This window comes from Giraffa tippelskirchi, chromosome 10 (assembly GCF_054371585.1).
Source record: "Giraffa tippelskirchi isolate mGirTip1 chromosome 10, T2T-mGirTip1v1.2.pri, whole genome shotgun sequence".
Lineage (NCBI taxonomy): Eukaryota > Metazoa > Chordata > Mammalia > Artiodactyla > Giraffidae > Giraffa > Giraffa tippelskirchi.
Genome location: NC_137284.1, coordinates 20,572,126 through 20,584,944, shown reverse-complemented (window position 1 = coordinate 20,584,944; position 12,819 = coordinate 20,572,126). Strand labels below are relative to the sequence as shown.

Below are 12,819 nucleotides of genomic sequence, written 5' to 3'. Positions count from 1 at the left end.
TAACTCTTCTCGGCCGCCCCTGGCCTCGAGCGTGGGCTAGCTCCTTTCGGCTGCCACCCCCGGCCTCTGGCCCGGGGTAGCTCCTTATTCATAAATAAGGAGTAGTCAAATAATGAAGAGTGGCTGCTTTGTATACCATACAGGTAACCCGCTGAAAATGTACAATTCAGTGTTTTTACTAAATTCAGAATGTTGCGCAAACTTTGCCATAGTCACTTCTAGAATATTTCATCACTACCCAGAAGTCACATACACTTTAGCAACCACTCAGTCCCTTTTGCCCCTTACCCCTAACCCCAGTCCTAGGCAACCACTAGTCTACTTTTTATCTCTCTAGATTTGCCTATTCTGGACATTTTATATAAATGGGATCATAGAATGGCCTTTTATCACTGAGTTCTTTCACTTAGCATAATGTTTTCCAAGTTCATAGACCTTGTGGCATGTAGCAATGCTTCATTCCTATTTGTTGGACAATATTCCCTTGTATACATGTAGCACATTTTTTTATCCATTCATCAGTTGGTAGGCATTTGGATTGTTTCTACTTCTTGACTATTAACAGTGAATAGTGCTGCTGTGAGCATTGTTTATAAGTGTTTCTGTGATACGTGTTTCCATTTTCCTTGGGTGTGTTAAGTAGGAGGGAAATTGCTGAGACTTATGGTATCCATATGCTTAACCTTTGGGGAGGAACTGCCAGACTGGTTTCCAAAGTGGCACAGTGCCGTTCCTTCTTACCAACAGTATTATGAGGTTTCTGTTTCTCCACATCCTCACCAACACTTGTTATTATCTTTTGTCTTTTTAATTATAGCTCTCTCAATGGGTGTGCAGTGATATCTCATTGTGGTTTTGGTTTACATTTTCTTGATGATTAATGATGAGCATCTTTTTCATGTGCTTATTGGCCATATGTGTATTTTCTTTAGAAAACTATTAAATCCTCTGCCCAATTTCTAATTGGATTATTTGTCTTTTGATTATTAAGTTGTGTGAGTTCTTAATATATTCTACACATAGTACCCTTATTTATTTTGTGATTTGCAAATTTTTTCTCCTATCCTGTGGGTTGTCTTTTCACTTTGTCACTGGTTTCTTTTGCAGCACAGAAATTTTTAATTTTGATGAAATCCATATTATTTACTTTTTTGTGGTTTGTGCTTTTGATGTCATGTCTAAGAAACCATTACCTAATCCAAGGTCATGAAGATTTACTCCTTTGTATTTCTCTAAGAATCTTACATCTCTTGCATTCAGATCTGTGATCCACTTTGCATTAATCTTCATATATGGTGTTGGATAGGGGTCCAGTTTCATTCTTTTCTGCATGTGGGTATCCAGGGTGACCCAACATCATTTGTTGAAAAGACTCTTCTTACCCACTGAATTCTCATCACTCTTGTCAAAAATCAGTTGATTGTAAATATGAGTTAACTTCTGAACTACCAGTTCCGTTCCACTGATCTGTGTGTCTGTCCTTATGCTAGAACCACACTGTGTTGATTAGTGTAGCTTTGTAATAAGTTTTGAATTGAAAAGAGTGAGTTCTCCAACTTTGTTCTCTGTTTCAAGATCATCTCAGCTATTCTGGGTCCCTCATATGAATTTAAGGATTTTACCTTGTCAACTTCTACAGAGAAGTAAACTGAATTTTTTTGTAAGATTTTTTTTAATGTGGACCATTTTTGAAGTCTTTATTGAGTTGTTTTTTTTTCAATATTGCTTCTGTCTTATGCTTTGGTTTTTGTGCTGCAAGGCCGTTGAGATCTTAGCTCCCTGAACAGGGGTCAAACGCCCGTCTCCTGCATTGGAAGGTGAGTCTTCAATGCTGCCGGAAGGCTTTGTCTAGCTGTGCTGTGCAGGCTTTTCATTGCCATGGCTTCTCGTGTTGAAGAGCCCAGGCTCGAGGGTGTGCAGGCTTCAGTAGTTGTGGCACACAGGCTCTAGAGCATGGGCTGAGTAGTTGTGGCGCATGGGCTTCGTTGCCTGCAGCATGTGGAATATTCCTAGACCAAGGATCAAACTCACATCCCCTGCATTGGCAGGTGGATTCTTAACCACTGGACCAGCAGGGAAGTCTAGAAGGTGAAATATTAACCATTGGACTGCCAGGGAAGTCCTGTCAGCTTAAATGTTGATGCAGACTGCATTAAATCTGTTGATTCATTTGCCATCTCAACAGTATTAAGTCTTCTGATTGATGAACGAGAGATGTCTTTCCACTCAATTAGATCTTTTATTTCTTTTAACATGGTTTTGTAGGTTTCAGTGTATACAATTTATATTTCCTTTGTTAAATTTATTCCTAAGGTCTGTTTTGATGTATATTATATGGATTTTACCTTTAATTTCATTTTCAAATTGTTCATTGCAAGTACATAAAAATGTAATTTATTTTTGCATACTGATCTTGTATCTTGCAACTTTGCTGACAGATAAACAACTTTTTTTTTGATAAATAACTTTTAAGCTAAAAAGATCAAAGTAATTTTAAACTTGTATTTCTAAAAGTTAGAGAACAAATTTGAGCCATATAATGTCAAAGTAAGTATACTAAGTTATGTCAACAGGCTTTCCTAGTACTTGGGGGAAAATAAGCTCTAGTTTCTTCCCTGCCATGACAGCTGATTGCTCTAATGTTTTCTTTCAAGGTTTTATTCTCTAAATTCACACCATCAAGAATGTGTACAAATTGAAAATTATTATAGATATGAGATATTAAGGGATCTAATTTTATATCCTAGTTTCGACCCCAAGCACACAGTCATAATAGAATGATTTCGAGTGACCATTTTAGAAGGCTTCTGAACATTTTGATTTGCCATGAATTCATCCATGTCTTTGACCTGAGTCTTTTGTTTTTGTTTGATTAATTCCTTTTATTTTTAAAAGGAATTTTATATACATATATATTTTTAAACTTTTTAAATCTAGTTGAGCACAAGATTGCAGGAGGAAAGAATTAGTAGATAAAATTATCAAAAGCATGCATAGGGCTAGCTTTCGGCAGTTTTGTCACTTTGTGTGACTGGACTTCCTAACAGGTTGGTGATGAGTATCAATCAAGATTGCACACTGAATTTCAAACTCCCCTGGCACTTCAGTCTGGAGTAAGTCAAGAGGAAGACAGGAAAGAGGTATGTAGTGGTAATGGCTTTTGGACATCAGTATATGTGAGATTGGAAGCAACTTGTTGTGTCCTAACACGTGAGCTAGTAGTATAAGGATATTTTCCTTTCCTGGAAAGTCTGAGAGCAGAGTCTTAAAAATTTTTACTTCTCTTCTTTAGCGTCAAAAGCAATACCTGAGGTATAGACGACTTTTCATGGATATTGAAAGAGAACAAGTGAAAGAACAACAAAGGCAAAAAGAACATAAGAAGAAAAGTGAAAAGTAAGTTCTTTGATCTTCATTGTGAGCTGTAAATTACCAGTTAAGATCATTTTGGAAGCTAGATTTTAGAAAGAGTCAGGCAGTGGTTTTGCCTTCTTATCCATAGTGGAAACAACTATTTTTGATCTGGGTTGCAATATTAAAAGATGGTTAAGATTTATATTTTTTTAATAGATTTAATTTTTTGAAATAGTTTTAGATTCATAGCACAATTAAACAGAAAGTCCAGAAAGTTCCTGTTTACTTCCTACCCCTACACATGGACTACTTCCTCCACTGTCACTATCCTTTACCATAGTGATAAATTTGTTACAACTTAAAAACCTATACTGACACATCATTATCCTATTTTACCCATGGACAGATAGTACTCTAATATCTGGATGTACCACAGTTTATTTGTCCATTCACTTCCTGAAGGATATCTTGGTTTTTTTCCAAGATTTGGCAGTTATAATAAAGCTGCTTTAAACATCCATGTGTAGGTTTTGTGTGGGCATAAATTTTCACCTCCTTCGGGTAAATAATGAGGAGTACATTTGCTAGATTATATGGTAAGAGGATGTTCATTTTTCTAAGAAACTACTGCACACCAGGATCAAGTGGAATTTATTCTAGAGATGCAAGGGTGGTTCAGATCCACAAATCAATCAACGTGATACACCATATTAACATAATGAATGATTAAGATCATGTGATTGTCTCAACAGACGCAGAAAAAGCACTTGGCAAAATTCAACATTCATTCATGATAAAAACTCTCAACAAAGCGAATATAGAGGACATGTACCTTGACATAATAAAGGCCATATGGGACAGGTCCATAGCTGACATCATACTCCATGGTGAAAAGCTGAAAGCTTTTCCTTTAGAATCAGAAACAAGACAAGAATGCCTATTCTTGCCATTTCTATTCAGCATAGTATAGGAAGTCCTAGCCTGAGCAGTTAGGCAAGAGAAATAAGTAAAAGACATTAAATTGGAAGGGAAGAATTAAAACTGTTACTTGAAAAGAAAGAAGGCATCATTTACCAATATTAGGAATGGAAAAGAAGCCATTACTACAGAGCCTAGAAACATTAAATGTTAACAAGAAGACATTAGAAAATTTGATCACTTTGATGAAATAGACTCTTAAAAAGAACAAAATGAATGCAAGAAGAAATAGAAATCTGACTAACCCCACACAAAAAAATCACTTATGGAATGTAAACAAATTAAATCACTTTTTGAAAAAAATCTTATCTAAAAGAAAAACTCAAGTTTAGATCCAGGCTCAGATATCTGCATTAGGGGATCCCAAATATTTAAGGGAAAAAATAACACCAGGGTTTATATAAGCTATTCTAGAGGATGGAAAATAGGGAATACTTCCCAAATAATTGTAGAGGCCAGCATAATCTTAGTACCAACCTGACAAGGACTTTATAAGAAAGCAACATTTATAGACTTAATTTCTCTCATGAACATAAATTTTACTTGAAATTAAAATCAGAAGACCTAGTGGCCTATTAGGGGCACTGCTTCACCTATTAGCCCCTGACCTTAGAGGGGCTAATAGGGGCTTCTCCCCAAGCCTCTGCCGTCTTCCCCAGGACAGCTTCTTAACTACCCCTGAACTTCTCCCAAGCCATGGACCCAACGGAAGCAAAGCTTTCTGCAAACACAGTGATGATGAACACAATGATTAAATGAAACGTTCCAAGATGTTTAAGAATTGTCTTTCACTGGGGGAAATAATTTTTTTCTATTCTTTCTGCATTTCAATTTTTTATTATTTAAATATTTGACCCTGGGAGCCTAAGCAGTAAGGGCCCCCTTGATTGATGTCTTGTTTTTTTTGCTATAAAGACTACAAAGACTTCTGAAATTTTTATGTGGCAGTCCACTGGTGAGAATGGTTTTCCTGTGAGGTGTTTAGTAGTTCCTTTGGTATGTTTTTATTCTCACATTTTCTTCCCCCTTTGAGACATGTTATAATACTGTTGTCCTAAAAGCGACTTGGCAAAAACTGCTGCAGTAAAAAAGTGTATGTGTATGTGTGTTTTGGATTGGGATTAGAAGAGAGAGGCTTGGAAAAATCCTTGTGAAGTTATCTAGGGTAGCCTTTAGGCAGAATTCTGTTTAAATAGTTCAAAGATCTTTTCTATTCTTAATGTTCTTTGGGACTGTAATTATATAATTCCCCGGATAATTGTTTCAGAATCTAAGGACATTGGCTCTCAGGAAGTCCATTCTTATATCTAGGTCAGATTTGTCATACTATAATTTACTCATTTTGCCATAATTATGATCTGATCTACATCAAAAAGAAAAAAGTCTGAATTCTGTGGTGCCTATATATAAGCATTTTTACAGACTCATCAGGCGAAACAGAATGGAAATTTTAGTTCATCTAATTGAAGCCAGGACATCTCTGCTGTGGATATTTTATGCCTATCTTAAATCTTCTTATGACATGCCTACCACATGGTGTAGTCAGTGGGGAATTCTTCTTCAGCTATTCTGCTGACCTTCTTTGAAAGCTTTTCTGCTTAAGGCTTTTGTTTTATTGCCATTTTCTCACTGGATAATCTTTTTCTTGTTGGATTTATACTCTTGACCCCAAAAGAAATATGAAGGTCTCTGTCTTACAGATGGTTTCAGAACATTAAATCTGTTGTCAATGACAGTTTGCAAATAATATAAAATTATTTTTTGCTCTTTACTTGTTGAAGAAATGAAATCATGTATGCCCTTCTTTTCATGGGGGTTATTTGTTTTAAAGACAAAAACCACTTTAGCAGCATTCTGAAATAAACATATACCTGCTTTCTACATAGAAATTGATAGTAACCACTTTACCTTACCCAGCTGTTACAAGAATCAAATGATATGTCTTAATTTATTCATTTAGCAGCTATTTATTGATAGACATGAAGCTAGATTTAAAGCATACAAAATATGGAAGATATGATCCCATGCTTCAAGGATCTTAGTAGGTAGATTCCACTGACTAATGGAGAGGCAAATAAATGAATAATTCTAGTACGATATGTTAAGTATTACAAGACAATATAGCATGTGATTAAGAACCTGGGGAGATATGTGTTCAAGTCCTAGCTCTGCTGTCCACCAGCTTTGTGACTTTGGGAAAGTTACTTTCTATTAGCCCTCTTCCCTATAAAACAGGTATAAGAGGAATATAAACCTCAGAAAGTTGCTGTGAGGATTAAATGAGGTAACATGGCAAATGAACTTAGTGTAGAATCTGGCATGTAGTACATGCTCAATAAATGTTAGTTGCCAAATATTTAAAGGAAAAAATAGCACTAAGTTTCATGTAAAATATTACAGAGAATGGAAAACAGGAATACTTCCCAAATAATTATAGAAGCCAGTATAACCTTAAAATCAACCGGTCTTGGATATTAAAGAAAGCAACGTTACAGACTAATTTCTTTGATCAACATAAATGTAAAAATATCAAGTAAAATATTAGTAAAATGAAATCTTTCTTCTAATGTCAATAGAAGGAAGAAATTACAAGAAGGTATGAGAGCACAGAGAATGTTTTGAACTCAAAATTGGGGTCCTGGTGTAGCAGTACAGGGAAGACTTCCTGGGCTGAGCCGCGAAGGGTCAGAAGTGTACGAGACACAACTGGAGCCGAGTGGGCCAAGAGTGGGTAGGAATTCCAGGCAGAAAGACTAGCACTGTAGAGGCAGTGACACGAGAGAATGTGACACTTCTGAGTTGGATGTGATTGGAGCTAATAGAATGGCAAGAGGTAAGCCTTATAAAAGGAGGAAAGATTATAAAGAACTTCGTATGTTATAAGAAGGAATTTGGATTTTATCCTGGAAACAGGAGCCACTTAAACACATTGTGAGGCATAGATAAAATGGCTAAGACTAGATGTTAGGAGATTATTATTCTTTTTATTTTACGGATGAGAAAATGAGCCCCAGAGAGGTTAAGTAAGTTGCCTAAGATAAAGATCATACTTAACAGTGGCAGAACTGGGATTCAATCCCAGATTTAGTCAATTCCATCACCTACCTGCTTTGAAGTCTGTAACTTCAATAAGTTATAAGCCAGGACCAGGGAGGCAGTGAGGAGGAGACAGTTCTAAGAGCAAAAGACATAGAATTGATAAGATACTGCTAGAGGAGAATTCATGGAGAAGGCAATGGCATCCCACTCTAGTACTCTTGCCTGGAAAATCCCATGGATGGAGGAGCCTGATAGGCTGCAGCCCGATAGGCTGCAGCCCATGGGGTCGCTAAGAGTCGGATACGACTGAGCGACTTCACTTTCACTTTTCCCTTTCATGCACTGGAGAAGGAAATGGCAACCCACTCCAGTGTTCTTGCCTGGAGAATCCCAGGGACGGCGAAGCCTGGTGGGCTGCCGTCTATGGGGTCGCACAGAGTCGGACACGACTGAAGCGACTTAGCAGCAGCAGCAGAGGAGAATTCAAAGATAAGTTCCAGGTTTATGGCTTAGGCCACCCTTAGCCCATTTACCTAATGAGCTGCTTTGAAACAGATTTTTCCAGCAAGGAGGTAGAGGTGGAGAAGAGAAGTTTAGTTTGGGGCAAATTGGATTTGAAGTGCCTAAAGGAAATGCAAGTAGAGCATCCAGTAGGAAATATTAAGTTATTTTTAGTAATAATTTCAGAAATTGCTAAGGAAGAATACTATCAGAATCAAAAAAGAGAGAAGGTTGAACAGGAAAACAGGATTAGCAGGCAGAGATTTAGACTGCTAGATTAGACCTTAATCCTGTTGTACCAAAGAGGAAGATTTCTTTCATCTCCTTAAGTTATTTTTCTAGCAGACACCTCTCTTAACCCCTGAAATAAAGCTACTTCTTATTCTTGAATGCAGAGTTCCCTTTATTTGACAGTGTTAGTGTTGGTAGATTTCTGTGATTGCTCAAGAAGTATGAATTCATAGAGCCAAAAAGTCTTCAATTTTAGTTCTAGATCTCTATCTATTACAAAGTTTAACTTTGTAAAGGATTAGTGGTGTGATCTTATATGAAAGATGACTAGCAAGAGTTTTTGAGTTGTTGTAATTATAAGAATGTATTTTTAGTGTACTTTGCCTATGATAACGCTTTCTCTTCAGGATTATTTTCAAAATGTAAATATTGCCATCTACTTGTTGTGCATACACTCAGTGTAGCAAGTTGACAAATCAATTTGCAGAGTTTTATATTCTTACTCTCTTTTACTGAAAGTCTGACTTTAGGTTTAGCATAACCCGAGAACCACTGTAATTGCATTCACGTCAGTGCCCTGGGAAAAACCCATTATGTCGACATCTTGATTTCCAACCTAATTAAGTTTCTGTTGTGTATCAACTAAAAGGTATATTTATGCAAGAAGCTTTAAAGACATTCGAGAGGTTTATAAAGTAATTGTTTTTATCAACTTTTTAGGTTGGTTTTGCCATTTTTTATTGTTATGATCCTTTCTGAAACTACTGTGTGGCAGTAGTTCTTAACTTGAGAATCTAACCAAAGCTGTGGATCCTTTTCCCAGATAAATACCTTTGAGACACTCAAGTGGAATGTCAAACTGGCAGGCAGTTAAATAGGTTTATATCTCAGAGGAATGGTCTATGCTGGAGCTGGAGCTTAATGAGTTACAGATGATAGAGGTGGTCACAGAAGCAGATGGTATGCAAAAAGTCACCTAGGGAGAAGGCATAGAATAAGAAACGGAGAATGCCTTCTTCTAGAGTAAGAAATAGACATGGTATATTTCTGCTTATGTACTATGACCTTTTTGAGGGCTACAAACTATTTTAACATCTAAGATATTTTGCTCCCTCGAATCAATTTTTGCTGCCTTGGGTATAATGTCACCCCTGTTGAGAATGTAAATGCTAGATGGATTAACCAGTAGGCCACCAATGACCTTAGAGAGAGTTGTTTTGTGGAGTGACTGATGGGTCTTAAAAGCCATATTCAAACAGGAGAGATCAGAGAGGAAAAGGCTAGACTCTTAAGATGTTTGACTATGAGGAGAGGGCTGACTAGTGGGGAGAAGGGGAAAGGGCTGATTCCATCACTGCTAGTAATTGTCCTGTTACCAACAATTTCGAGTAATCTTCCTGTTACCCACATTTGAGAAACAGTGCTGACATGTTTCCTGAGCTCTTACTTTATAGGTATAGAGAGTAAATGGTATAGAGAATTATGTGTGTGTGTGCTAAGTCACTTCAGTCGTGTCCAATTCTTTGTGACCCTATGGACTATAATCCTCCAGGCTCCTCTGTCCACGGGATTCTCCAGGCAAGAATGCTGGAGTGGGTTGCCATGCCCTCTTCCAGGGGATCTTCCTGACCCAGGGATCGAACCTGCGTCTCATGTCTCCTGCATTGGCAGGCAGATTCTTTACCACTACTGCCACCTGGGAAGCCTATAGAGAATTATACCAGTAACTAAACCATTCTGTTGTTATTCACCTGGCTCCATTTAAATTTCACTCTTGAAAACCTGAGGCTTCCCTCGTGGCTCAGTGCTAAAGAATTTGCCTGCCAATGCAGGAAACGAGGATTTGATCCCTGGGTGGGGAAGATGCCCTGGAGAAGGAGATGGCAACCCACTCCAGTATTCTTGCCTGAGAAATCTCATGGACAGAGGAACCTGGTGGGCTACAGTCCATGGGGTTGCAAAATAGTTGGACACAACTAAACAACAGCAACAACTGAAAACTTCGGTTCGATTCTCATCTTTAGAAAAATCTTTTCACATTTGCATTTTTCACCAGCTCAGGAGTTATTGAACTAATCAAATATGAATGTCCTCAAAACATTTACTTTTTTAAACTAGCTCTCTTTGAGAAAAGATCTTTATGTGAATAGATCCTTAGCGAAGGGCACCTATGATCCTAGGCTTATGTTTAAACTTTTATACTTTTTTAACCTCTTCCTTTTATTCTCTTACTTATATCATGCATTATATTTTAAAAAAGCAAATTGGTGTATATTTTGAAGTCAATTGTGGGGAATTCCCTGGTGGTCCAGTGGTTAGGACTTTGCACATCTACTGTAGTGAGCATGGGTTCAATCCCTGGTCAGGGAAGTAAGATCTTGCATGCTGTGCAGCATGGCCAAAAAAAGAAGATTCAGGTGTGAATAAGTATGTGTGCTGTGGCTCTTCTCCACATTACCTTTCTCGTGTTTCTGGTACACTGCCTGATATGCCCATATCTTGATTCTTACTAGGAATAAAACATCTCTCTGTACAAGTTGGAGTATTGAGATTTCTTCTGTCTTGTTCCAACTTTATATTGCATTTGAGTTTGATTGTGATCCCCTTCATGGATCACAGCCTTGTCATGGTGAAGGGGCTTATGTAACACAGTGAAGCTATGAGCCATGCTGTACAGGGCCACCCAAGACAGGTGGGTCATAGTGAAGAGTTCTGACAAAATGTGGTCCACTGGAGAGGGAATGTCAAATATTCTTGCCAATTCTCCTGTATTCTTGCTGCGAGAACCCCATGAACAATATGAAAAGACAAAAAGATATGACACTGGAAGATGAGCCCCCCAAGGCCAGAAGGTGTACATTATGCTACTGAAGAAGAGCCGAGGACAATTACTAATAACTTCGGAAAGAATGGAGCAACTGGGCCAAAGCAGAAACAATGCTCAGTTGCAGATGTGTTTGGTGGTGGCAGTAAAACCCAGTGTTGTAAAGAACAGTATTGCATAAGAACCTGGAATGTTAGGACCATGAATCAGGGTAAAGTGGACGTAGTCAAGCAGGAGATGGCAAGAGTAAACATCGACATCTTGGGAATCAGTTAACTAAAATGGAGAGGAAAGGGCAAATTTAGTTCATATGACCATTTTATCTACTACTGTGGGCAAGAATCCATTAGAAGAAATGGAGTAGCCCTCATAGTCAACAAAAGAGTACAACATGCAGGACTTGAGTGTAGTCTCAAAAACACCAGAATGATCTTGGTTCATTTACAAAGTAAACCATTCAGTATCACAGTAATCCAAGTCTATGCCCCAACCACTAATGCCAAAGAAGCTGAAGTTGACTGGTTCTGTGAAGACCTACAACACCTTCTAGAACTAACACCAAAAAAAGACATCCTTTTCATCATAGGAGATTGGAATGTGAAGGTAGGAAGTCAAGAGATACCTGGAGTAACAGGCAAGTTTGGAGTACAAAATGAAGCAGGACAAAGCCTAACAGAGTTTTGTCAAGAGAACACACAGGTTATAGCAAACACCCTTTTCCAACAACACGAGAGATGACTCTGCACATAGATATCACCAGATGGTCTCCGCGCATGCTCAGTTGTGTCTGACTCTGTGCGACCCCATGGACTGTATCCTGCCAGGCTCCTCTGTCCATGGAATTCTCCAGGCAAGAGTACTGGAGTGGGTTGCCATGCTCTTCTCCAGGGAATCTTCCCAACCTAGGAATTGTACCTGGGCCTCCTGCATTGTAGGCAGATTCTTTACCGTCTGAGCCACCAGGGGTTGCTATCCCAGATCATCAATATTAAAATCAAATTGATTATATTTTTTGCAGCCAAAGATGGAGATGCTCTATACAGTCAGCAAAAAGAAGCCCTGGGGCAGACTGTGGCTCAGATCATCAGTTTCTTATTGCAAAATTCAGGCTTAAATTGAAGAAAGTAGGAAAAACCACAAGGCCATTCAGGTTATGACCTAAACCAATCCCTTATGATTTTACAGTGGAGGGTCGAATAGATTCAAGGGATAAGATCTGGTAGACAGTGCCTGAAGAACTATGGATGGAGATTCATAACACTGTACAGGAGACAGTGACCAAAACCATTACCAAAAAGAAGAAATGCATGAAGACAAAGCAGTTGTCTGAAGAGGCTTTACAAATAGCTGGGGAAAGAAGAAACACAAAAGGCAAGGGAGGAAGGAAAAGATCTATCCACCTGAATGTAGAGTTCCAGAGAATAGCAAGGAGAGATAAGAAGTCCTTCTTAAACGAACAATGCAAAGAAATAGAAGAAAACAACAGAATGGGAAAAACTAGAGATCTCTTCAAGAAAATTGGAGGTATTAGGAGAAAACTTTATACAAAGATGGGTACGATAGCGAGGACAGAAGCAACCTAACAGAAGCAGAAGAAATTAAGAAGCAGTGGCAAGAATACACAGAAAAACTATACGAAAAAGGTCTTAATGACCTGGAAACCATGATGGTGTGGTCACTCACCTAGAGCCAGACATCCTGTAGTGTGAAGTCAAGTGGGCCTTAGGAAGCATTACTATGAACAAAGCTAGCAGAGGTGATAGAATTCCAGCTGAGCTATGTAAAATCCTAGAAGATGATGCTGTTAAAGTGCTGTACTCAATATGTCAGCAACTTTGGAAAACACAGCAGTGGCCACAGGACTGGAAGAGATCAGTTTTCATTCCAATCCC

The 12,819-nt window shown here is 38.2% G+C and overlaps 1 protein-coding gene across 9 annotated transcripts in view; it reads left to right on the top strand.

Moving 5' to 3' along the window:
• Nucleotides 1-12,819, top strand: part of CCDC15 (coiled-coil domain containing 15) — a 51,058-nt gene that overhangs the window by 26,166 nt on the left and 12,073 nt on the right. For 5 of the 9 annotated variants that reach the window (XM_081535055.1, XM_081535050.1, XM_081535058.1 and 2 more), the window contains 2 exons: nt 3,048-3,140; nt 3,293-3,396. In XM_081535055.1, coding sequence (XP_081391181.1) covers nt 3,048-3,140; nt 3,293-3,396 — 197 coding nt within the window. The remainder of the gene's footprint in view (nt 1-3,047; nt 3,141-3,292; nt 3,397-12,819) is intronic. The other 4 variants (XM_081535057.1, XM_081535052.1, XM_081535056.1 and 1 more) reach the window with 1 other exon arrangement.